Below are 27,480 nucleotides of genomic sequence, written 5' to 3'. Positions count from 1 at the left end.
CAATAATCCTCAAGCACGGTGGCCAGCTGGCAGCCACTGGGTCTAGTTTCTTAGACAGGTAAGCTACTGGACGGCTCCAGGGGCCCAAGGCTTGAGTTAAAACCCCCTTCGCTACTCCTTTGCGCTCATCTACAAAGAGGTGAAAGGGCTTTGTAATGTCTGGCAGTCCCAGAGCCGGGGCATGTAGGAGGGCCTTTTTCAACTGATTAAAGGCAGCCTCCTCTTTCTCTGTCCATTCAAATGTCTTCCCCTCTCTGGTAGCTTTGTACAGGGGCCTGGCAATCTCAGCAAAACCCAGAATCCAGAGACGGCAGTAGCCAGCCGACCCTAAGAATTCTCTCACTTCTCTTCGAGAGGTGGGTGTGGGGATCTTTAGGACAGTTTCTTTTCTGGCATCTGATAATCGCCGCTGTCCACCCTCCAAGATGTACCCCAGATAATTTACCCTCTCTCTGCATATCTGTGCCTTCTTCGCGGATGCCCGATACCCCAAATCCTGGGTTCCTTATTCACAGTCCTCGGCCGTATCGGCAGCAATCAGGATGTCTTCTACGTACTGTAGGAGGGTGAGGCCAGGGTGCTCCCTTCTGTACTCACCCCGGTCTTCGTGTAGTGCCTCATTAAAGATGGTGGGCGAATTCTTGAACCCCTGAGGCAGTCGTGTCCAGGTGAGTTGTCCGCTGTAGCCCTCCTCTGGATCATGCCACTGGAAGGCAAACAAGGGTTGGCTTCTGGGTGCTAGCGGCAGACTGAAGAAGGCGTCCTTTAAATCTAATACAGTATACCAGATTCTGGTGGGCACCAGGGAGCTCAAGAGAGTGTATGGATTGGGGACAGTTGTGTGTTTGTCCATGACTCTTTTATTTACTTCCCGGAGGTCTTGCACCGGTCGGTAATCATTTGTATGAGGCTTCTTGACGGGCAGTAGGGGGGTGTTCCAGGCAGATTGGCAGGGAACCAGCACCCCTAGACTCCACAGTCTCTGGATGTGTAGCTGAATTCCCTCCCGGGCCTCCTGAGACATGGGGTACTGTTTGATCCTTACCGGACCTTCTCCGGTAAGGATCAAACAGTAGTTCCACTAGGACTAGGGTCCTGTGAGCAGCTAGTCCTACCCCTCCTGTCTCTGCCCAGGCTGTGGGGAATTCTCGTAGCCATCTATCCATGTTATCCCCCCCTTGGGAGCGCCTCCTGGTGGAGGCGATACTCATTCTCTATTCTCAGAGTCAGAACGTGGATGGGGTGGCTCTCACCATCGATGACCTGAGGCCCCCCTTGTCTGAAAGTTATCTGAGCTCCAATCTTGGTCAGTAAGTCCCGTCCTAACAGTGGGTAGGGGCATTCTGGTATTACCATGAAGGAGTGGGTTACCCGGCCCATCCCTAAATCCACTGTTCTTCGGGTAGTCCATGAATACTGGTTCATACCAGTTGCCCCTTGCACCCAGGACTTTTTGCTAGTTAGTTTTCCTTGTGGGGTGCAGAGGACCAAATGCTGCGCTCCGGTGTCAACAAGGAAGTCAACAGGGGTCCCTCCACTCTAAGAGTTACCCTGGGCTCGGGGAGGGGGTCCGAACCCTGACTCCCCTAATCACTTAGTTCATCAAGCCCCAAGACCTTTACTCGGTCTGTCTTGCTCCCCTTCCCACTGCCTCTCTTAGGACATTCTTGAGCCCAATGCCCTATCTTCTTGCAGTATGCACATTGATCCTTCTGCAGTTTCCACTTCCCTTCCCCGGAGGTCTCCTTACCCTTCTTTCAATCGTTTGAGGTGGAGGTCCCGTTTCTCAGGGGAGTCCGTAGTGGTGGCCCACAGGATCCTAGCCAGGTCTCGGGTCTGCCTGCGAGCCTGTTTATCTTCAGGGGGCTCCCGATTATTGTACACCTTTTCAGCCACCACCAACAAGTCCTGCAGACTCTTCTCTCCCAGTTATCTATTCTTTGCAATTTTCTCCTAATATCTGCAGCAGACTGGTTTACAAAGGCTACAATAACAGCTGCCTTACTCTCAGGAACCTCTGGATTCATGGGGGTATAGGTGTGGAATGCCTCCATGATACGCTCTAAAAAGGCTGCTGGAGATTCATCGTTCTCCTGCTGTACGCTCCCTACCGTAGCCAGATTAGTCGGCTTTCTGGCAGCCGCCCGGAGACCCCCCATTAGAGCCTGGCAGTAGACCCGGAGCCTCTCCTTACCTTCTGCTGTGTTGAAATCCCATTCAGGCCTAGTCAGAGGAAAAGAGGTTTCTATCTGAGCCTGGTTGGTGGTAGGATTCCCATCTACGCCTGGAACCAGCTTCCGGGCCTCATTAAGGATCCTCTCCCTCTCCTCGGTGGTGAATAGGACCTGCAAGAGCTGCTGGCAGTCGTCCCAGGTTGGCTGATGGGTAAAAATGATAGAATCCAACAGATTAATAAGTCCCGCTGGCTCCTCAGAAAACTTAGGATTTTGAGCTTTCCAATTATAAAGGTTGCTAGTGGCGAAAGGCTAGTAGTGATGGGGCTGATCACCCCTCTCATCTGGGCTCGCAGGGGTAAAGTTTTAACAGTGGAGTCGGCGACGAAGGCGGATTGTTCCCTCTGGGCTCTTTGTCTGGTATGCGGCGGGCGGGCTTCCCGCTCTCCTCCTGGCATCTGCTCCCCTTAATGGGGGAGGGTCAGGTCCCTCCTCCAGCACCCTGGGGAACTGATAAGGAGGGAGGAAAAATTAATTCTTCAGTTCCCCCCTGCAAGACAGAGTAGCGGGGAGCTGATGGCAGGGTGATTTTCTTTGTCCTCTCAGTTCCCTGTAAGGCAAAAATAGGTTCTGGCTCCGAGGGGCGCTTAGCCACAAAGGGCTTAAGCCAAAAGGGTGGGTTCTCCACAAGGTCCTGCCACATTATAATGTATGGGAGCTGATCGGGGTAACCTGTCTTGGGTTGAGAGATGACACTCCGAACCCGGCGAATGGTAGGGAAATCGAATGTTCCCTCTGGTGGCCATCCGACATTGAAAGTTGGCCACTCACTTGAACAACAAGTCTGCCATTCGTTCTTCCAGACCTCCATACTAAAATCGTTAGCTCTTTCCTCTACTTCCTGAAAATGATTAATCACAATGCTCAAAGGAGTAATCTGAGTCTGTCCCATAACATCCATAGAGTGAGTCCATAAAATAACACATAAAATTACAGCAGCCACCAGGAGAACTCCCCACATCAACATTTTCAGTATTATAACAATTCAATACATTCAGATTTAAGTTTTTATAGCAAATTTACAAACAAGAGCAAACTGAAACCTTTCCCTTATACAAACATACAAACAAACGAACACAGGAACAGACCGGGGGGGCCCCCCAAGAACAGCCTTCCAACTCCATGGAAGCGGCGCCTAAAACTAAACGACAGCCTCACGCTGACTACCTCGTCCTGAGAGGGAATTCTATGTCTTTCCTAAAGGAGGATCAAAACGTCTTTTGATCTCTCCGGCCCGTAGCCTTCAATAGCGCATCCGCTAGACCTTTTCAGGCACTTCCCACAGGGATCCCTTCACACACTTCTACTGCGGCCAGACAGGCTCTCCGGATTCAGAGTCCCTCAGTCTTGGAGATCACGGACAAGGCCCCCATATGTAATGCCCAAGTGTCATAAACCCCAAAGACTACCAGGGAGCCGAATCCAATGCAATTGCAGAAAGCCTGTATTTATTTCGGACTAGTCCGAGCTCAGTCCCACTTACACCAGTGAGGGCATGGTGAGAAAGAGAAAGAACTTAACATATCAATGGGTTTTATAGGGAGGGTGGTGCCACTACCTTGGCTGACCTGATTGGTTGGGTTAGGGCTAGGGTGGAGCTGGCCCCACCCCGCGCTGCCCTCTCACCCCGCCCTGCCCTCTCACAACAATTTTAGTTTACTCTAAAAATTAATGAAAAGGATTATGTGCATCCTTGAAAAAGCCCTGAGCATTCCTGGATTTAGGCCATAATTAGTTATAGGACAGTCCCCATCAGCCACTTCTCTGTTGCTTGGGTCTCAATATGAGCTGGGCTAAGTCTCTTGTTTGTAGCTGGGTCTCAATCTGAGCTGGACATGTGAAGCAGCCATGGGGCAGGAGACCTCCCTCAGAAGGGGCGAGTGTTCAAGCCCTTGCAACGTTGGGGGGTGAGGATCTGTGTCCCACTCTGTTGAGCCCCAAGTTCTCTCCTGATGGCCCCCTGCGACTGTGCCTGTCTTAGGTTGCCCCTCCCTTGAGGAGTCTTACCCGTCATTGACTAACCAGCCATCCTCCAGGGCCAAGCAGGGTGATGTGAGGTTCAGTTCTGTCTCCTTGGTAGCCTATGCCCCTATGGCCTCCATGTCCAGCACCTGCCTTGGGATCCCCTTGCCTGCTGGCGGGGCCTTGGCACACAGATCACATATCTTGGGGAACCCAGGTGTTTTTTTTTTTGTTTGTTTGTTTGTTTGTTTTTTGTTTTTTCAGGGAAGGCCCAGCTCACGCCATTGTGCGAGAGACAGATCCATGGTACCATTCACCATGAGGCTTCAACCTCAGCATGAACTGAAAACTCAAGCAACAGTTGTGGGCAATTGAATTGTGAGAAGAGGGTTCCTCTTTGCAAATAAGGCAAGAAGGGCCAATATAGGATGCTCAAGTGCCTTCCCAGTGAGGCTTTCCACACAGTGGAAGGAATTAAATCCTTTCATGTCCTTTTAAATTGCTGCCAAACATTAAAAAATATATATAGATTTTTAAGTTTGTTTGGAATAATTGTACAATATGCTGTTGTAAAATATCAATAATAATAATGACATTGTAGAATAATACCATGCAATTTCAAGTATATTATATCTGTTTCAAAAAGTTTTCCTTTAAGAAGAGAGAATAAATTTATTGTATTACTCCGGGCCCTTGGAGCTTTTCAAGAATCATCTCTGTTAAGGCCTTGAAATTTTAACATGGAAAAAAAAATCAAACAAATATTTATATCCATATATGGTTTACTAAGTTTTTACATCAGCCATTCATAAGCAAGCTTGTTATCTACTTCCTGCTGGTTACTTGCCTCAAGGCAGGAATTTCAAAAGGGACTGCTTAAAATGCCGTTCTCCCAGTTCATCTTTGCCATCTTTAAAGCTAAAAAATTTAGGGTTTTTAATTCTGTACACAGAAAAGAGTTAAGTCCAGCTCAAAAACTATGCGCACTCGTTTTTTAAACTGGCCTTTTTGCTTCTCATGAGCACAGAAATCCCCAATGCATTATGAATTTGTAAAAGCTTTAAGTCACTAGCTGGAAAAAGAAAGATGGCGAATATGAGGCCTTTTATGGTGGCTGTCTTGGGGAGTGGCGTTCATATTGGATCACCACGTGTCTTCCTTTCCCCCACATCCTGCTTACTTTAGGGGAAGTTTCAGCAATGGTCTGGCACCTACTTTTTTTTTTTTTTTTTTTTTTTTTTTACTTTTTCAATTTTTATGTATTTTTTTTATTTTTAAGGAAAAAAAGATTTTAAGATAAAGAATTATTGGCAGTTGCTGAGAAATTCTTTTAATCCTTTCTACCTGCTTACAAGTAGTTTACACATGGAGGTGGAGATGGTGCAAATGGTATTCTTAAAGATTCGCACCCTTCCACTCTAGGCTGTAAGGTCATGGCTGCACCCCACTTAGACATTCTTAAACTCTCCTGTGCTGAATCAAGATCATCATCAATTAAAATAGGAATTTTCTCTGGACTTCCTGCTGAGTATTGGTCATGCAACTGCTTTCTGAGTTTTTCCCAGGTTTCATCAACAAAACTTAAGATAGAAATCAAGAATTTGACTACACTTAACAAAGCATCTATGAACTTTGAGCATAGTCTTAACTTATAAAGATTACCCAATGTTTTACATCTAGTTTAATTCAAGTGAATTCACAATTCACAGTACACAATACACTTCCCCAAAACTTACCTTAATCTGTGCACAAATCATGGAAGCAACCCCCTCACTTTTTCCTCCATACTCAGGTCCCTGTTCGGGGTGCCATTTGTGGTGTTTCTCCTTTTTCCACATCCCGCACGGAAAAACGACAGGTTCCTGAGGGGAGGAGCTGGGGATTAAGAAATTAGAGAAAGAAAGAGACAGGAGGCACAAAGATTCATAAAGCTGGGAGCTAGGTGGGGGTGGGTGACTGTCTCATAGCTCCCAGCTTTATGAATCTTTCTGCCTCTTATCTCTTTCTTTCTCTAATTTCTTAATCTCCAGCTCCTCCCCCCAGGAACCTGTTGTTTTTCCATGCGGGATGTGGAAAAAGGAGAAACACCACACTGTGGCCTGCCTTTTTAAAAAAAATAAGATAGCCCTGACTGGTTTGTCTCAGACTCAAGGGTCCCGGGTTTGATTCCGGTCAAGGGCATGTACTTTGGTTGCGAGCACATCCCCAGTGGGGGGCGTGCAGGAGGCAGCTGATTGATGATTCTCATCTATGTTTCTTACTCTCTGTCCCTCTCTCTTCCTCTCTGTAAAAAATACATTATATATATTTTTTTTTTTCTTTAAAAAAGAAAAAAAGAAGAAAAGAAAAAAAAAAGAAAGAAAGATATACCTGACCATACTCATTTGTTCTATATAGTTTTTTTTAATATGTTTTTATTGATTTCAGAGAGAGAGAAACATCAACAATGACAAGAAAATCATTGATTGGCTGCCTCCTGCACTCCTCCCACTGGGGATTGAGCCTGCAACACAAGCATGTGCCCTGACCAATAATCGAACCATTAACTCCTGGTTCATAGGTCAGTGGTCAACAACTGAGCCACTCCGACTGGGCTGCTTTATACTGCTTTTGAGCTATAGTGGCAGAGTTGAATATTTGCAAGAGAGGCCATTATTAACCCAGAGGCCATTATTTACTTTCTGGTTTTTTATGGAAGTAGTCAGCCCCAGTATAGGAGCATCAGTATAACTTGATATTTTAACTCTTTCTAGAGTTAAATTACTCTATAGTGATTTTTATTTTTATTAGTGATTAAACTCAAGCAGATCTTCTAGAAATCAGCATATTTTAGGAATAGTAATTTTTTGTTTTGAAATTGTCAGTAAAGTTCAAGTCAGTTGCAGAGGGTTTTGCCATGCTTTTCCATAACAAAAATGCTTGAGAAGCTTGATTTTCTTTTGAAGAACTAAGATGTGATCTGTACCATAGTTTAGAAACTGCCTTTTGTTCTTAGAAGAGCTTTTTATGGTCAAAGGGAGAACTTTCATATATATCCCTTTGCTTGTTTCAAATTATTCTGTGTCATCTAAATGCCGTTCCTGAGTTGAAGAATGTATTATTTTCCTGCATCTTTGAAAATTGCTCTGAAATAGAACCATTCTAGTAAACAAATTAATACTTTTTAATGGTTCCCTAATGAGTAGTTATACCAAAGTTTCTCACAGGTATTTTGAAGATAGAACAAGAAGTACGTAATGTTTGATAAAACCAGCTCTTCAGGTGTATCTATAATCTTAAAAAAAATAGTGCATCATTTATTCATACCTCAGGCTATTTGATTTTAGGAATTTAGCAACTTAACTATAGTGACTCCATTTTATTTCTTCATTCTTTCCTCACTAAGTTGTATATTTTTATAATAAACTGGTAATTTAGTAAATAAAAAAACAACAATACATTTAAAAAGCATTGCTGTGGAAAACTGAGCATTGGTGGCAGGTTTTTATATGCTTATGTCACCATCAGCCTCTTAGTCCCTTATGCTTGGGAATTAATATTTTTGATGTGCTAGCAAATCTTGCATCAGAATTTAATTTGTCATTTTTTATTTTCTAACTTGTGTTTCAGTGCAATAGACTGTTAAAGTGGTGTCCTGCCCCAGATTGCCACCATGTTGTTAAAGTCCAATATCCTGATGCTAAGCCTGTTCGCTGCAAATGTGGGCGCCAGTTTTGGTAAGCAAGGGATTTCTTAAATTGGAATAGTGGGCATTGCTTTTCTATTTATTCTTAGAAGTAAAATAGAGAATAAAATTTTACGTGAGGAAGGAGGGAAGTAGGTATTATTGTTTTAAAATAGTGTGTATTTCTTTCAAATAACCATTAGACTTAAAAGTCACTCCTAAATAGCTTTCTTCTTTCCTTATTGATCTAAGTTTTATATCTGGTGGTAAAAAGTACAGTTATAATCTCATTTTCCTGTGTGTTCCAGTAGAACTTAAATGGAAACAAGCTTATAGACCTGGGACAAGAATTCAATTATTCTCATTTCTGATTGCTTATTTTGTCAAATTATGTTTGGTTCCTTTATGGCTCTTGCTCTGTTTTAAAGTTATCTCTTAGGAATAAAATATACAGTCCGGACTTTTTAAAAATCTCCTTTGCTCTGACAAGTTTAATTATTCCTAAGAAGAAAATGTTCAGGTAAATTTGGAATGGTAGAACATGCTTAATTTTAGATATGCTTTTTAACTAAGAGTTTTCCTCTAGCTCCTCTGGCCCCAGCTTTCTTCATAACCTGGGTTCTTGGAGTTCTATTGCATACACTTCAGCCTTTGGATTCTAGATTCAACTTACCAGGGAATTTCCAATTATACCATATATTAGAGAACTAAGATGACCTTCCATTCCTTTGTGGATCTGTTAGGAATGAGAAGCCAGTCAAGCCAAGGAGCTCTAGAGCTAGCAAACAGATACTTTATTGGTATTGCATACCATTCTTTTTTTGTTGTTGTTATTGTTTTTGTTCAAATATTTATAGAATTAGACTTATATATCACTAATATTAAATATTGTCAGAAATAGCAGGTAAACTTACAGACATTAAATAGGTGTAAAATAAATGCTGTTTTGGTAATTATTAAATATACATTATTGTTTATAGTTTATCAGGTAGAGGGGGTGGATTCTGATTCCAAACCTACTTTCAAATATATTTTTAGTGTGAAATATCTTAAATACAGATTAAAGTATAAAAAATAAGAGCAATGAATACTTATGTAACTATAACCCAGCTTAATCAAAATCAGTATTTTTTTAAAATATATTTTATTGATTTTGTACAGAGAGGAAGGGAGAGAGATAGAGAGTTAGAAACATCGATGAGAGAGAGTCATGCACACCCCCTACTGGGGATATGCCCGCAACCAAGGTACATGCCCTTGACCAGAATCGAACCCAGGACCTTTCAGTCCCCAAGCCGACGATCTATCCATTGAGCCAAACCGGTTTCGGCAGTATTTTGTTTTTAATAAGAAATAAAACATGACAGATACGTTTGAACCCTTTTGGTTCCCTTCTCCATCTCATTTCTCATCTTTTCTAGACATAACCATTATCTTGACTTCGGTTAAATGAATAGCACTTTGTTTCTGTTATTTGTAAAGGATTTTTGGCTTCCCTAAATTACTTTATTAGATAACTTATCAGCTATTCCCTAGTTATGTTTTCATAAAATTTGTGTTTATTCTTAATTTATACTTTTTTCCAAATGTATATACCATTTGCCTAGAAAACAAAAGGCATTAATAATTAGTATATTCTTAGAGAATATTTAGTCACATTCTTTTATTTTACACCTTTTTGGTACAGTTTACCTCTACCTGACTGATGTTCATTTGGATCATGCAAACGGTGGCCTGTTTGCTTCCCATATATTGCTTATGGTGCAATAGTACTAAGTTACATATTACCTTACAATGCCAGACTTTTATTCTTTATTTGGGGTGTTAAATAAGACAATATATGCTATTGAAGCATGGTTGACATTTAAGTTGAATTTAATGAAAATTATTTCAATTTGGCTTCAATTTGAGAATGACTGTACTGAGAAGCCATCTTAAAAACTATCAGAAAAATATAAATAATCTGATTCTTTAACAGTTTCATAGCTGTTTAGATAGTCATTTGTTATGAAATTATCATCTAAGCATGTCTTCATGCTTATAGCCATTCTCCATTCACACACGCGCGCACACACACACAAAATACTCTGATCCTAATATTAAATTCTAAATAATTTATTGTAGAATAAAATAGACATGGTTCCTACCTTTGTATTTGCCAGTCACTGGAAACTGGTGAAACTATTGAGGAACTTTAGAGCATGAAGTTGTTTGTGTGCTTACATACTTTACAGTAGTTGGGACTTAATTCTTTTAACTCTTATGTCACTTAACAGTTTTAACTGTGGAGAAAATTGGCATGATCCTGTTAAATGTAAGGTAAGTTTGGCATTTTCATTTTTAAGTAACAAGGAGCACTTCTAAGACTTGTTTACTGAAAACTACAGCCCACAATTTTGTTATCTATCCAGTAATAAAGATTTTATTTTGCCCTTTTTATTTCAAATGATTATTACATTAAATGATCATTATAGAGCATTTCTTAGGAATAAGTCAACTCTTGGTATCAGGATAATGATGGTTAAGGCACCTTCCTTTAGTAGGCTTTGTATTTGGCTAAGGGGAATGGCACACCTTGGAGCTGAAATTCTAATCAAGCTCTAGGTTCTCCATTCTATTCAGCCTGAGAAAGTCCTCCTTTGGTTCAATTTTTATATACTTGATATTAAAACTATAGGATTTCCTTGATTTAAAGGGAAGTAAACCCAGTAATAATCTTGTCCTTTGGGTTTTATATGTAAGTTTGACTGAATATGTGTTGAAGTGATTTATATAAAGTCTTTTGTTGTAATCTAACAGTTGTTGTTCTGTGTGTTTTTCCCAAACAGTGGTTGAAGAAGTGGATTAAAAAGTGTGATGATGACAGTGAAACCTCTAATTGGATTGCAGCCAACACAAAGGTTGGTATTTTCCTTCAGTAAACTTGTGGTAATGAACTGATAAGGACAGGTACATCAGCATTAGCAAAAAACAGTAAGTTTACCTGGTTAAGGGCCTTGTTTTACCTTTTTCTCAATTACGGTTTTTTTATTTTGTTTTGTTTTATCCAGAATTATTGCCTGGATAAAATAAATTTTTTCTTTATTTTAGTTTTGAGTTTATTTTATTGAATACTATAGTGTAATATGCACATGACTCTACTTTAAAATTTTTCTTTTCATGGAAAAGCATTAGTTTCCTATAGAAGAAAAAGCTGATAATTTTTCTACCCTGACATTTACTATATTGCTTTTTCTTATTGTTCTTGGCTTCCTTTTAGTATACAAATGTAGTGTAGAGTTTATTCCACCTAGCTTGGTTTTATTAGGCTAATTTGCATTTCTGCCTTTAAAAATTCTCAGGGTTTAATTTAAGGGATTATTTTTTTAGAACAGCATTTAGTCAGAGTAACTGAATAACTTTTTATTATATAACATTTTTAACATGTTAAACTTATATAATATGACTTATTATGAGACCTGATTCTTAAGAAATACAAATGTAGGTATAATATGGGTATCCCTTGACTTTTATATGTGGTGTGCGTCTTGTTTTATTTTTAAGTGCATTGCTCAGGATACTGGTCTCTTTATGACCCTGAACCACTTCTAGACACAAATCTTACAAATGCAAGTAATCTTGAACACCCTTGTTTCCTATCACTAAGTAATGAACAAGCATTTGAACCCCAACTGTGTACCAGCCAATCTCTGAATAGAAAAAAAATTCAATCTTATATCCCATCCAAATAGAAAGTGACTTAGATGATGAACAATAAGGTTATTAATGAGCTGTTCATTTTTAGTATTGCCTTTCAAATGTGAAGAAGATGCTTTAAATTAGTGGTTGCCAACTGGTGGTCCATGAGGTCTGAAAGGTTGGCAACCACTGCTTTAAATAATACTGAGTTGTTTAGCCTATGTTAGTTATAGCTTTGCACAGGGCATGCTTAAATGATGAAGGCTAACACATAATTTTATAACAATAGTATCCTGCTCTACCCTCCAAAATTAAAAATGCATATTTATTTCTTTCTTTCAGAAAGCATTAGCAGTGAAACTTAAGTCCTTTCACATGGTACAACGCACACATCTTTGAGGACTGTATGGTTGAAATATTTTTGTGCTCTCTAAAACCATCATGAGCATTGCTGAAAACCTTATTGTAGTGACAGGAAGTGTGGTTACTTTTGTTATTTTAAAAAATTTCCTAGCTTGTTTTGAAAATTGAGGATTTCTAGCAGCCGGGTCTGGTGCGGCCAGGCCCGGAGCAGCGGCTGCCAGGCTGGGAGCGGCCAGGCCCGGAGCAGCCGGGTCTGGTGCGGCCAGGCCAGGAGCAGCGGCTGCCAGGCTGGGAGCGGCCAGGCCCGGAGCAGCAGCTGCCAGGCTGGGAGCGGCCAGGCCTGGAGCAGCCGGGTCTGGTGCGGCCAGGCCAGGAGCAGTGGCTGCCAGGCTGGGAGCGGCCAGGCCCGGAGCAGTGGCTGACAGGCTGGGAGCGGCCAGGCCCGGAGCGGCCGGGACTGGAGCAACCGGTCCCAGAGCAGCCGGGTCGGGTGCGGCCAGGCCTGTAGCAGCAACAGCCAAGTCCAGAGCAACTAGGTTGGGAGCGGCAGTGACCAGACCCGGAGCAGCTGGTTGTGGAACGAACCAGAGCAACAGAGGCCAGGCCCGGAGCAGCCAGGCCCGAAACAGCTCGCTCCTCGCCTGTACCTGCCCACGGCTGCCTCTTAGACATGGCTGGAAACTTTTGCGGGAACTTGAGGGTCTGCTGAATCAAGTGATGAAGGCTTAGATCTGGATGTGTTGAGTTAGTATAGCGCTGGGGTGTTGATCTGTGAGTGCCTTGGGTGGGGCCTGGATGAGGCTGGTTGACCTATTTGAAAATGTCTTTTGTGTGAAGTGTATCATTGGGCATGTGGAGGTATTATTGATATGAGAAAATGCTAAGTAACAGATTTACTATCTGAAAAGGGATTTACTATCGGGGAAAGGGAGGGAGGAAGAGACTGAACATAAACTGTGCACCTATGGATGAGGACAATGGGGGATGGGGAGGGGGCAGAGGGTGGGGTGGGAACCTGGTGGAGGGGGGAAGAAATGAGGAACCTTTGTAATAATATGAACAATAAAGATTGATTTAAAAAAAAAAAAAAGAAAAAAAAGAAAATTGAGGATTTCTCCACTAGATATGTTCATTAAAGCCTCAGAATCCTTAAATATTCTTTGTAAAACTAGTGTTTAGAATAGGGCAGCTATATTTTCATTAGTTTGTTTAAACTCTCACCCACTTTCTACATCTAAAGAAATCACAAATACTCTTAAACCCCCAAGATGTTTAAAGGAGGAAATATATGTTTGAATATGTTTGATTAGAAGATAGATTATTGAGGAAGAATAGTAATCCTATATAATAAAAGGCTAATATGCAAATCTAACAAATGGCAGAATGACTGGTCTCTATTACACACACTGATCACCACGGGACAGATACCCACTGGGGAGTGCCCTTCAGCCTCTCCTGTCTCTGGTAATGCTAAGGATGTCCGAGAGCTCCCAGGTTGGGAGAGGGCGCAGGTCAGGCTGAGGGATGGACACACACACACCTTGAGTGCACGAATTTTGTGCACCAAGTCTCTAGTTTGTAATAAGAAAGTTACCTACTTGGTGGGTTTTTGTTTGTTTTTTATTTTTATTGATTTCTGAGAGGAATGAAGAGGAAGAGCAAGATAGAAACATCAGTGGTGAGAGAGAATCATTGATTGGCTGCCTTCTGCATGCCTCCAACTAAGTATCAAGCCCAAAACCCAGACATGTGCCCTGACCAGGAATGGACTCATAACCTCCTGGTTCTTAGGTTGATGCTCAGCCACTGGGCATCAACCTGGCTGGGCTCAACTTGGTAGTTTTGAGGTGAAGGTGAAGAGGTGTTTTTTTCTTGAGAAGTTTCAGAAACTTTTTATTATCATCTCCTTAAACAGATATGCAGGTTGTTGATGGTATCCTAACATATTGAGAACTTCATACTACTTGGTTAATTATAACGAAAATACTAAGTAGAGTGAAACATATTTTAGGCCTGGAACTTGCTTCTTTGAGAAAATGTACAATTTCTTATTAAAAATTTTGATTTTGATTTAACCCATTGTACACCATAAGTGTCTGTAGATGTAAACAGTAGACCTTCCCTTCACGCCACACACATCTATAAAACAAAATGTCTTCCCTAAGTGGCAGCCCTGACCAACTTTAAAATCATTTTTTGCGATAATTTTAGCTGAAAATATTTAGGAACATCCGAATTGTTAGCAATATTTTTATAATATTTATTGCAAATTGATTTTTTCAATTAAATTTAAAATACCATGGCTTGTCGGGATGGTTTTCGTTTTTTGCGTGGTAGTTAACTGGTTAAAATGTATGATTAAAAATTGACATATTGACTTATTTCAAATAACTAGTTTATGGGCAGTGTAGTCTGTTTCACAAAGGCTGAATTGTATAAATAATATAATGAGTACTACTTCCGCCTTGTGGTTGTTACAGACTTCAAACAAATACAGCAAAAACACAGCTTTATATCTTTATTTTCTTTTAAATAATGGGTGTTTGGTTTTTCTAGATTTTTTTAAAAGACAAAAACAGTAGGCATGCAGGTTAATAACTTTGGCTCACTAGCAAAAAAGAAAATGATACAAGGGGGAAAGGTCATAACCTGTGTAGTTATAAATGGACCACAATGAGAAGAATTTAAAGCAAGAATATTAGGCAGAAGGAAGTTGGGAACCTCAGTAGCCACAAAAATAATTTGCAAGTTCCACTTGCCTATTGAGGCCAAATTGCTTGAGTGTGAATCCTTACTCTATCATTTGCTATCTTTGTGAACTTGGACTAGTTTCTTTGTTTTCTCTCCCTTAGTTTATTCATCTGAATAATGGAAATAAGAATACCACTACTATAAGGATTATAAATTAATGCATATAAAACACTGAGAACAATGTGATATACAAGAAGTACTCAATAATTATTTTTAAATGACACGAGAGAGAGAACTATATTTACATGAACAAACCTTTATCTTCCATAAAACTATAGTATTATTACTGTCTATGGCTAAAAGTACTTTAAAAATATTTTGTCTGCCAACCCCACTAAAATCCTTAAATTCTTGTGCATCTTAACAGACAGTAATAATGATAAACAGCTCATTTTCAGTAGTGCTTATTAATTATTCTATGCTGTTCTAAGTGCTTTACATGTATTAATCACAATAAATGTGATATCAAAAATAAACCAAATCTAGAATGGGATACTTCTCAGTGGTAGTAATACAACCTAGTGTAGCATTGACACCAACTTTATAGTTTCTCTTCATAGGAATGTCCCAAATGCCATGTCACAATTGAGAAGGATGGCGGTTGTAATCACATGGTCTGTCGAAACCAGAACTGTAAAGCAGAGTTTTGCTGGGTGTGTCTTGGCCCTTGGGAACCACATGGATCTGCCTGGTAGGTTGGGGAAATGAAGGGAAGGATATGTTCACATAAGTATGTGATAAATGCTGCATATTATGAATAAAGTTTCTACCTCATGGAAATCACCATCTAACTTGGAAGCTAGCTAAATGAATACAGTGTGTGATTGATTAGTGTAAAAAGTAGTTCAAGATATCCAGAGAGAAGGATTAATTAGGCATATTTCACAGATGAGGTAATAATTGAGATGAATTTTAAGGAGGACTAAGTTCATTTGGTTGAAAAAGTGTTAGGAAAACATTCAGGACAAGAGGAGCAGCATGGACAAAGGTAGAATGATGTGAACATGCGTGATTTATTCAGAGAAGAGTTGCATTGTCTGATATGTCTCTCTCCAGACAACAGTTGAAGAAAACTAAGAGACTGATGGCAAAACCCAGCATGCAAGTGTGTTTTGCCCTGTCAAAAAGTTTGTCCCAAATTTGGAAAATTACCCAATGCATTTCAGATTTTTGACTTCTTTTTGAAACATAGGCACAGGCCGGCATGTCTGTTTGGCAGCAATCACCTGGAATTGATGGCTAGCCTTTCCTTTTTAGTTATGTTTCCCCAAAACTGAAGTTTAATAGCATTTGCATTTATCATGATGGCACTAACCACATTTTAGTAGAAATATATACCTTTGCTCCATGCATATTAATTTAAAATATACATATATATATATATATATATATATATATATATATATATATATTATTGTTTTTATTACAGAGAGGAAGAGAGAGGGATAGACAGTTAGAAACATCGATGAGAGAGAGACACCCCCTACTGAGGATGTGCCCGCAACCAAGGTACATGCCCTTGACCGGAATCGAACCTGGGACCTTTCAGTCCGCAGCCGACACTCAAACCGGTTTTGGCTAAAATATATTTTTATTGATTTGGAGAGAGGAAGGAAGAGGGAAAGAAAGATGGAAACATCAATGATGAGAATCATTGATCAGCTGCCTCCTACACGCCCACTACTGGGGATTGAACCCTCAACCCAGGCATGTGCCCTTTACCGGAATCAAACCTGGGACCTTTCAGTCCACAGGCTGCTGCTCTATCCACTGAGCCAAGCCAGCTAGGGCCCATGCATATTTCTTACTGATTTGGAGAAATGTAAGTTAGACTGGGAATGCCATCAATTTTGAGAAAAATAGGAGTTAGTACATCTTGTGGTAAAAGTGAAAATATTTGAGTATCATAATATTCAAATGACCTATTTCACTGATTTATCTGCCTATCCCCTATTGGTCTTTTACTTTGTGGTCCCTCATAAGTTGTGGGGAATAGGAAAAGAGAACGTAGATTGAGAATAAAGTAGTTTGAACACTATCAGAAGAAGTTTAGAGACATGACATGAATCGGGTCTGCTATTTAGATGAGAAAGCTCTCTCTTATGTTCTTACTTAACATTGTCTCATGATTGTGGCTGCTTTATAGAGGGTGGGTGGGGGGGAATAAATTGTAGGTTCAAGTTCAGATGACAAAGATATGAACTTCAGACAATAGCCAGTCTTCTCTGTTTGTTTTATTGGAACTTTCAATAGTTTCATTAACTAGAGGAATAGTATGAGGAGGGATTACTTGTCTGAAATTAATTCCAAGCTAGGTAAAAATTAATTGAAAGTAAAGAAAGTGATTTTGCTACTGTCAGAGCCATGAAAGGGTGTTTGGGTTTTCACCAGACAGATACTCTGAATTTTAAGAAGGCAAACTAGGATTAGAATGTTCAGAAACTAATAAATTCAGTCTAGTATATTTTTTAAAGCCTAATGAAGAGGAGAAAGAATGTTGAAGAAGAGTTATTAAAGAGATGTATTTTTGTGTGTAAGGTAATCTCTGATCACAACTTAAATTTTAAACGGGCTGTATTGAAAACCAAAAGGTACAAAACAAATGGATACCAAAGAATAAACAATGGCCTGGATCAGGGTGTCAGAAATGTAGTTTGAACAATATCAGAAGGATTTTAAGGGCATGACATGATCAGATCTGTTATTTAGATGAAAAAGATCTCTGTTATGTTCTTACACACATTATCTCATGATTATGGCTCCTTTGTAGAGGAGAGGATGGATGGGAGGGGAATAAATTGTAGGTTCAAGTCCCAATGACAAAGATACGAACTTAAGACAATGCTTTTTGCCATGGCTAGGATTACAAACGGAATGCTCTGCTTTCTTGTTTGAATCTGAAAATGCTTCAGAATCTTCAAAATAGTATCCCAAGAGAACTATCAGTTTTCTAAGTTAGAAGTATAGATGATTCTTATTTGCTCTTCTGCTTTAAAATCCTTAGTAATGTTGGCAGAGTAAAGCCCAGAATGAATTGAGGCTTATAAATATCTAAAAAAAAAAAAATAAGATAAAACAAAAAGGAAAAACTTTAAGGATTATCAGATTCTAAGAAGAGGTGCTAATATTTGACCAGTATAGGGCAAGGAGGGGTGATCTTTGGGCTAAAGTGAGCAGGATAATTATTGGTAAGAGAAGATTATAATCCAAGCTGGGGGGAAATTAATGAATCTCCTGACCAAGGTAAATTATGGTCTGGGTTATTTTAAAAACTTGAAGATGAGCTCAGTGAGACATTGTTGGTCTGAGTAATTTTGAAAAATAGAGAGATACCAAAGACTGGAAGCAGACAACATAGGTAGTTCAAGTTTCCAAATTTTGTGATTCCACAAACTACATATGAGCCACATAACTTTAATTTTTCTCTTCTGTTAAATCCCAGAATCCAATGGTATTATTAGGATGATGGATTAGGGAATGTTTTACTGACCTCAGTAAGATATTTCATTGTAAACTGAGAAGTTTGTGGCCTGGGCTGTGAATATAGAGAGGGGGGGGGGGGGTATTTGGGATTAATTAAATGATATCTTGGAGTATAGATAATGGATTTGTGTCTTTCTAAGCCTAATGGAATGCTTTATTGGTTTGATGAAAGGCTTTGTCCTTCTCTGTTTTGTTTTGTGGTTTTTTCTCTCTACATAAACTGTATACTACTTTTCTGATCAGTTTCATTGATGAAATTCTTAAACTAATATTTCATTTGGGTTAACATCAAAGAGAGATATTTACAAAGATCACTGTTAAAAGTTTCTGGAGACATGACAACAACATGTGAACAATGTACTCACTTGTTAAGAGCATGGTTGGTATGCATGAATTTAATTCCCAGCTCTGAAACTGTATTTTTGCAACTTTAGTTTTTACCTATTGTCTCAAAACCTAGTTCTTTATCTACTCAGTGAGGATGATAATAATACACATTTTACAAGATGGCTGAGAGAATTAAATGTGATAATACATTTAAAGTTCTTAGTAAGTGTTTTGTATATTGTAAGCACTCAATAAATACCAGCTGCTTTCATAAATAGGCTCCCATAAAAGAAGAGGTAGAGAGTAAGGAGGACAAGGGAAGTGCCTATCTTATTCATCTCCACTGACTTCTCTTTCCTCCAGCTCCTCACTTTATATATCATTCAGTTTTCAGTGACACTTATAAATTGTAATAGCATATACAGCAAATAGCAATAGCATCTATTACTGTTGTGGTTCATCAACTATTAGTCTATAAAAGAAAAGAGAAGGTGAGTAGTAACTCTAGAAAATTGGAAATATTTGGCCTATATAATAGCCTAGGAGATGAGATGATCCCTTTATTCAGAAATAGAGTTAGAAGTTCAAATTTCAGTCAGTAAATAGAAGTTCTAAAATGACAGCATTTTCTAATGATTATAGGTGAGCTGATTTGGAATGGACTACCCAGAAAGTAGGAAATTCCCTATTATTAGACAGAGGACTGATACTCTATTACAGAGAGAATTCAAGCACTAGGTATGGATTAGATTTAACACTGAGCACCTTTCAGTATAGTAACTATCTTTATAATGATAGAATCCTGGGTATTTAGCACCTCAGTTTATCTGTATCTGTAGAAAGCAGAATATTGGTTCTAAATAATCTCTAAATCCAGGTTACAATTCTGTTCTCTTTTTTATTTATGAAATCTTCTTACTTTAAGGTACAACTGTAACCGCTATAATGAGGATGATGCAAAGGCAGCAAGAGATGCACAGGAGGTAAGTATACTTATTTTGGGATAACAGTTGACTAGAATGAGCATTGTATGTTTATTAAGGAATAAATTAGCAGGAGTTTTCAATTTTAAAAGATTCATGGGAATATATCCCAGTAAATACTGAGTATCTATGTACATTTATAAAGGGAAACTTATCCAAAATGCATATCAGGAGCATTTCTATTTATTTGTGTCTGCTTTCTTTTTATCTAAACATTCCAGGTTTCAGTAGTCATGGTGTCAAGATTTTCCCTCCCCAACAAGGAGACTAGAGAACAGTAATTGTTCAATAGTCTGTTGCTATTTATATGCAGTCTCACTTATTTTTTATTATTATTTTTTTAACCTCGTTCATTAAGAAGCTCTTTTGGAATGGACTGCCTCGGGAGATGGGGAATTACCTATCACAGGATGGGGGACACGACCACTATTATAGAAGGGATTGAAACAATTTGGGTGTAGATTTAGATCCAATAATTTTTGAGTTCCTTTCAGCCTAAGATTCTATCACAATTACAGACTCCTGGCATTCCTTACATGCCACCCTTCCCATATTGGAATTCCCTAGTTGTCCCCAAAATATTTCCAAATGGTTTTCCTTGCAAGGATATAATTCAGAACATGACCTGTTGCTTCTTATTTCACTTTTTTTAAAAAACATTTTTTTATTGATTTCAGAGAGGAAGGGAGAGATAGAAACATCAATGATGAGAGAGAATCATTGATTGGCTGCCTCTTGCATGCCCCCTTTTGGGAATCAGGCCCAAAACTTGGGCTTGTGCCCTGACCTGAATCCTGACCTCCTGGTTCATAAATCAAAGCTCAGCCACTTAGCCACACAGGCCAGGCTCTTGTTTTACTTCTTAAATATTCTTTTAAATTTTATGTACAATAAAAAAAATACCATAAATACAGCAGAGAGAGAGAGAGAGAGAGAGAGAGAGAGAGAGAGAGAGAGAGAGAGAGAGAGAAACATAATCTGTCCTATTGTTAGAAGTGAAACTTCTATGTCTTTTTGTTTGTTTTTTGAGACTGGAAATTTTTTTTTGTATTTATAAATGATAAGTAGTGGTTCATAGACTTTGACAATATTTGTGGTCCTTTTAAAGGGGAAAATACCTGCAAATTCCAGTATTGATTTAGTTTATATTCATTGTAATTTTACTTAAATATGTTTAAACATAAAACCATCTGTAGCCCTGGCCAGTTTGGCTCAGTGGATAGAGTGTTGGCTGCAGACTCAAGGGTCCCAGGTTTGATTCCAGTCAAAGGTATGTACCTTGGTTGCATGTACATCCCCTGTAGGAAGTGTGCAGGAGGCAGCTAATTAATGTTTCTCTCTCATCGAGGTTTTTGCTTCTCTATCCCTCTCCCTTGCTCTCTGTAAAAAAATCAATAGAATATACTTTTAAAAAAAAAATCTGTAAACTCTTATGCTTTTATACAACTAAACGAAGAGAACTCCAAAACCAGTGAAATTCAAGTTAAAATTAATTTGAAAGATGTTTGCTAAAATTAAATTACCATTGATAGCTTTAGATGGTGTGGCTCAGTTAATTGGGCTTTGTCCAGTGTATCAAAAGGTTGTCAGTTTGATTCCCAGTCACAGCACATGCCTGGGTTGCTGGCTCAATCACCAAGTAGTAGACATGTAGGAGGCAACTGATCAATATTTTCCCCTCCCATTGATGTTTTTCTCTCTCCCTTCTTCTCTCTAAAAATCGGAGGGGGGGGGGGGGTATTGTTGATGGATTGATTTGATATACGTGGCTGATTTTGAATAGTTTATTACATTTGAATAAGTGTATTGTGAATCAATAAATGAGAAATTAAGAACAAACAGCTCATAACTTAAGCCAATTATTATCCTCAAATTCCATAATATGATAATACAGGAAGACTATAGAGAAAATGGCATTTTTGTGTGTGTGTGATAAAAACTTAAAGTATCTTAGGAACACAGACTTAATTTTATTTACAAAAATAGCAGCTGGATGTGTCTTACTACTGGTCTAAGCATTCAGATTTCTTGTTTGTTTTCCAAAGTATTTTCATGTCGATTGGTTTTCTCAATCTAGATTCTGTTGTTTGATTTAACAGTTGGTTTTATTGCCTGGTCAACTTGGCTCAGTGATTGAACATCGACCTATAAACCAGGAGGTTATGATTCAGTTTCTTGTCATGTCACATACCTAGGTTGCGGGCTCAATCCCCATTGTAGGGTGTGCAGGAGGCAGCCGATCAATGATTCTCATCATTGATGTTTCTATCTCCCTCTCTCTTCCTCTCTGAAAGCAACAAAAATATGTATATCTATTTTTAAGTTTGTTTTATTTGCAGTGATGGTATGGATTTTCTTTCATGTTAAATTTTAGACCTATTTTAATAAACTGTTTAAGAATTGTTGGTCATAATTAAATTAAATTAAGTCCTATACATTTTAATATGGCTATTTAGGTTTTCTGTTTCATCTTGGGAATTTCATCTTGGGACAGGCTTGAAAATATTAGTGCTTTAAGGTAGGTCAGTGGTCGGCAAACAGAGCCAAATATCAACGGTACAACAATTGAAATTTCTTTTGAGAGCCAAATTTTTTAAACCTCTAACGCCACTTCAAAATAGACTCACCCAGGCCGTGGTATTTTGTGGAAGAGCCACACTCAAGGGGCCAAAGAGCCGCATGTGGCTCGCGAGCCGCAGTTTGCCAACCATGGGAGTAGGTAAAATGCCAGGAAAATTATTTTTCATTTATGTATTTTTACATCTAGTTGCTTTAATTTTTGTATTAAGATATATAATGACAATTTTTAATAATGATTGATGTAATTGGCATAATTTTCCAGTGTGTAAGCATTGGTTTTGATACCTACCTGACTCTTGAAGTAGCATGGCTTGTATAGATTTTTTTGAGATGTTTCAATGTTGTATGATATAGATCATGTTAATAGTGTCTGTGCTATTAATTAGCTTTAAGGCATGAGGAGAGGAAGAGAGACAAAGGGATGGTAAAAGAAAAGAAATATGTATCTGGTAAGAAACCTTTTCATAGTGGTAGCATGTAATAAACATTTTTATAATAATTTTCTACATATTAGGTATACATAATAAGATTACTTTTTATTTTATGTATTTTAAAACATTTTTATTGATTTTAAAGAAGAATGGAAAAGGACAGAGAGATAGAAATATCAGTGATGAGAGAGAATCATTGATCGGCTGCCTCCTATATGCACCCCCACCCCCATCACCCCCACCTGCCTCGGGGTGGATGGGATCAAGCCTGCAACGCAGGCATGTGCCCTGACTGGGAATCAAACTATGACCTCCTAGTTCATAGTCAAAACTCAACCACTGAGCCATGCTAAGATTACTTTTAAAAATTCTGGCTCCTCTGGAGATGTACGCTGTAATGGAAGAGGCCTATGTAAATTATTTTTGCAGTGTGATAAATAATATAAAGCAAATCTAGTCCAGATATTATATTGTTTCTTTGGTATTATTTCATCTGATTAAAATTTTTTTAACTGTAACTAAATACCAATTGTTTGTATATATATTTATTATATATTATAGCATATTATGTTTAAATTATACTCTATATTGTTTGAAAGCAATACTTTGTTAGTATTGTCTACTCTCCAGTGTTTAATTGTTCCATTTATTCCATAATTTTTTAAAATAATTGCTTCAAATCAGAATCCACACAGGTCCACAAAATGGATTTGATTGATATCTCTTGAGTCTCCTCTAATCTTTAAATCCTCCCTCCCTCCCTCCCTCCCTCCTTGCCTTTATTTGTAGGGCATTTTTCATATTTTTTATTTTGCTGATTGCAGCTCTCTAGTGTCATTTAATAGGTTCTTCTATCCCTGTATTTCCTGAAAGTGATGGTTAATTTCATATACTTAAATTCAGTCTCAGTTTGGTGAGGAAGGTGGTATGGAAAGGACATAAAACTCTTAGCTGTTTTACAGTATATCGGGAGTTATAAGATGTCTGTTTGCTTCTCTGTTTTCTAATTTAAAATTTTTTTTTGATATTAGAAAGAGAGGGGAAGGGAGAAAGAGAGAAACATCAGTTTGTTGTTCCACTTATTTATGCATTCACTGGTTGATTCTGACCAAGGATGGAACCCGCAACTTTTGTTGATAGGGATGACACTTGCCAATTGAGCTACCTGGCCAGGGATGCCTCTCTGTTTTCTACTTCAAAATATTGATGCTTCTTGCTTATTTTATATTTTATTGCACAGTGTAAAACAGTGATATTCCATAGAATTTTCTATAATGATGAAAATGTGCTTTATTACCACTGTCCAATTCAATAGCCACTGACTAAATGTGGCTATGAATACTAAAAAACTGTTCGTTTGTTTTTGTTTGTTTTGTTCCCCCCCCACCCCCCCTAGCTGGTTTGGCTCAATGGATAGAGTGTCAGCCTGTGTACTGAAAGGTCCCAGGTTCGATTCAGGCCAAGGGCACATGCCTGGGTTGCGAGCTCTATCCCCAGTAGGGGGCGTGCAAGAGGCAGGCAATCAATGATTCTCTCACATCATTGATGTTTCTATCTCTCTCTCCCTCTCCCTTCCTCTCTGAAATCAATAAAATATATGCATTCTTAAAAAGATCTGAATTTTTAATTTTAATAGGCACATGTTTCTAGTGGCTGCCATATTAGAAAATACAGCTATGAGACATTCAAAGCAGTATTAAATAAAGCTAGCAGAAAATGTCTGTTTTCCTGATTTTAGCCAAAATCCTATACTTTCATCAGTAAATGTGATTATCAGCTTTTGTTTATATATAATATATTTGTCATAATTATGTAATCTTAATTTTTCTTATGTGTCAGCGGTCTAGGGCAGCCCTGCAGAGATACCTGTTCTATTGTAATCGCTATATGAACCACATGCAGAGTCTACGCTTTGAGCACAAACTGTATGCTCAGGTGAAGCAGAAAATGGAAGAGATGCAACAGCACAATATGTCCTGGATTGAGGTGCAGTTCCTGAAGAAGGCAGTGGATGTCCTCTGCCAGTGTCGTGCCACACTCATGTACACTTATGTCTTCGCTTTCTACCTCAAAAAGAATAACCAGTCCATTATTTTTGAGGTAAGAATAGTTACTGAGTGGGAAAAGGACCCACCTTGTGTCATAGGACTATTTGGTCTTTCATAGATAAAGATATAGAAAGTTTTAAAGGTTCCTATCTGTTCAAAAAGTATAGATTAAAAATGTATTTATTAGGAAAGCACACAAAATTTAAATTTCTTGTCCTAAACTACATGCAAATTGATATGTGTTAGCCACCTAGCTATTAATTGTGTAGACTTGAGTCAGCCCTGAACTTGAATCTTGACTACATTACTTATTAGCTCTGTTGACTTGGAGCAGATTACTTAACCTCTTCTATATTAGTTTAAAAATGGAGTTAATAATTTTCTAAGACGTTATATAAGGTTTAAATAAGACAACCCGCCAAAACCGGTTTGGCTCAGTGGATAGAGCGTCGGTCTGCGGACTGAAAGGTCCCGGGTTTGATTCCGGTCAAGGGCATGTACCTTGGTTGCGGGCACATCCCCAGTAGGGGGTATGCTGGATGTGGCTGATCGATGTTTCTCTCTCATCGATGTTTCTAGCTCTCTATCCCTCTCTCTTCCTCTCTGTAAAAAATCAATAAAATATATTTAAAAAAAAAAAAAAAGACAACCCATGTAGATTATTTATATATCATCTGATATGTCATAGTTCTCAAAGCCTTTTTTTAGACAAAACTAATACGTGGTATTAGAAGTTAATATGGTGGTTATGTAATGACTTAAGGAGGCTTTAAACAGTAAAAGATTTTCAAGAAGATATGTTCATTTAAAACTGATACAAGAAACATTGGTGTTGTTAGATGACTAGACAGCAACACTGACTAGCAGATAGGAATTTAGATGGGTAAATGTATAGAGTAAGAGATAATATTTTAATCTTCCATACAGCATTCTCCTATAAGAAGTAGGTACAGCCAGACATAAGCGAGAATGGGTTTCTATTTATTCCTCAAGTTCCCCTTTTAGTTTTAGCAAATAGCAGTTCTCAAAACTAGAAGATTCCTAGAGACTTTTTAAGTAATTTCAAATTGTCCTTGATATTCTTTCAGAGGTAATGGCTAAATCTTTAGTTCTTTTAACATTTAACAAATTGTCTTTGAAAAAATAGAACAAATTGTTAGAGGTAAAAGCAATAAAGAACTTTACAGGTGCAGTTAAAATCACATGTAAAAATTATGGAATCTGTGTTGAAAGCAGTCAATAGGCAAGGAAGCAGCTAAGATGGTTTATTTTTCAACTTTTATTTATTTATTTTATCTATTTATTTATTTATTTATTTATTTATTTATTTATTTATTTATTTTCCTTTAATCTTTTTAAAGTATTACATATGTCCCTCTTTCCCCCCCATTGACCTCTCTCCCCAAACACATGCCCTCACCCCTGTAGCATCTGTGTCCATTGGTTATGCTTATATACATGCATATAAGTCCATTGGTTGATCTCTTTATCACCACCACCACCCACCCTCTCCTGCTTTCCCTCTGAGATTTGACGGTCTGTTCGATGATTCTCTGTCTCTGGATCTATTTTTGTTCATCAGTTTATGTTGTTCATTATATTCCACAAATGAGTGAGGTCATTGGATATTTATCTTTCTCCAACTGGTTTATTCCGCTTAGCATAGTGCTCTCCAGGTCCATCCATGCTGTTGCGAATGGTAAGAGTTCTTTCTTTTTTACAGAAGTGTATTATTCCATTGTGTAGATGTACCACAGTTTTTTAATCCACTCATCTGGTGACGAGCACTTAGGTTGTTTTCAAATTTTAGCTATTGTAAATTGTGGTGCTGTGAACATAGGGGTACATATATCCTTTCTGATTGGAGGTTCTGATTTTCAATTTTATTTTGAAGCCAAAATTTACTGTATGTTTTTCCTCCTCTTGTAGAATAACCAAGCAGATCTAGAGAATGCCACAGAGGTGCTTTCAGGCTACCTTGAACGAGATATTTCCCAAGATTCTCTACAGGATATAAAGCAGAAAGTACAAGATAAGTACAGGTGAGATTTTTTAAAAATAGTTTTTAAGCAAAAGATTCTGCTATTAGTAGTCTGGTATGCCTTAATGGTGAAGATAGATGATAGTGAAACTAGGGTTTAGTTTCCAATATAACTGAGCTGCTTTTATATTTCTCATAGATTACATCTGTTCTTTGGGCAACAAACTGCAAATAGTGCTAGTTAAATGTAGCAGAGGAAATCAGTCATGTACACTACCAGCAGATTTGGCTTCTTCCTTTGAACTTTATTGCTGCCCTGCAAGGAAAAGTGTAAAAAGAGCAAGTGGTCATTAGGATGAGTGGTGAGGTTAGGATGCTGGTCATATCCTGGGGATCCTGAGGATCATGGCTGTTGACAAGTGAACTACCCAGGCTTTCTTTAGAGTTTTTATTAGTTTTTTTTTCCCCCCCTAAGGAGAGATTTACTTTGTCCCAGGGATATATAATATTTAATGATATGCTACTCTTAAGCTATAAATATAGAATGTTTGCTTTCTCTACATGGAGGTTACCCTCCCCCAAAAAAAACAAACAAACAAAAACACGCCAATAGCAGTATCTTTTTTTAAATTATTGATTTCAGAGAGGAAGGGAGAGGGAAATAGAGATCGAAACATCATTGATGAGAGAGAATCATTGATTAGCCTCCTGCACACCCCACACTTGGGATCGAGCCTGCAACCCAGACATGTGCCCTTGACTGGAATCGAACCTGGAACCCTCTATGCTCTATCCACTGAGCCAAATCAGCTAGGGCTAGCAGTGTCTTTTGAATAGTAGTAGAAACCTTTGGGAATTTGAAGATTTAGTCCTAAGTAACATTTTTAGCCTGCTGCATTGCAATTTCGAAGTTAACAAAGATTTTATAGATCTGGAAAAAAATAACCCATGAAATTACTTTTGCCTGAAACTTACTTTAGGTAGAATGATAGGAT

The 27,480-nt window shown here is 38.5% G+C and overlaps 1 protein-coding gene across 2 annotated transcripts in view; it reads left to right on the top strand.

The window, feature by feature from the left end:
- The window catches only part of ARIH1 (ariadne RBR E3 ubiquitin protein ligase 1), a 138,689-nt gene that overhangs the window by 100,293 nt on the left and 10,916 nt on the right, over positions 1 to 27,480 (top strand). For both annotated transcript variants that reach the window (XM_084897937.1, XM_084897938.1), the window contains 7 exons: positions 7,806 to 7,912; positions 10,137 to 10,179; positions 10,689 to 10,760; positions 15,213 to 15,343; positions 19,388 to 19,445; positions 24,296 to 24,556; positions 26,434 to 26,546. In XM_084897937.1, coding sequence (XP_084754063.1) covers positions 7,806 to 7,912; positions 10,137 to 10,179; positions 10,689 to 10,760; positions 15,213 to 15,343; positions 19,388 to 19,445; positions 24,296 to 24,556; positions 26,434 to 26,546 — 785 coding nt within the window. The remainder of the gene's footprint in view (positions 1 to 7,805; positions 7,913 to 10,136; positions 10,180 to 10,688; positions 10,761 to 15,212; positions 15,344 to 19,387; positions 19,446 to 24,295; positions 24,557 to 26,433; positions 26,547 to 27,480) is intronic.

This window comes from Pipistrellus hanaki (genome assembly GCF_964339955.1).
Source record: "Pipistrellus hanaki genome assembly, chromosome: 1".
NCBI lineage: Eukaryota > Metazoa > Chordata > Mammalia > Chiroptera > Vespertilionidae > Pipistrellus > Pipistrellus hanaki.
This window is presented reverse-complemented; position numbering and strand designations above follow the sequence as displayed.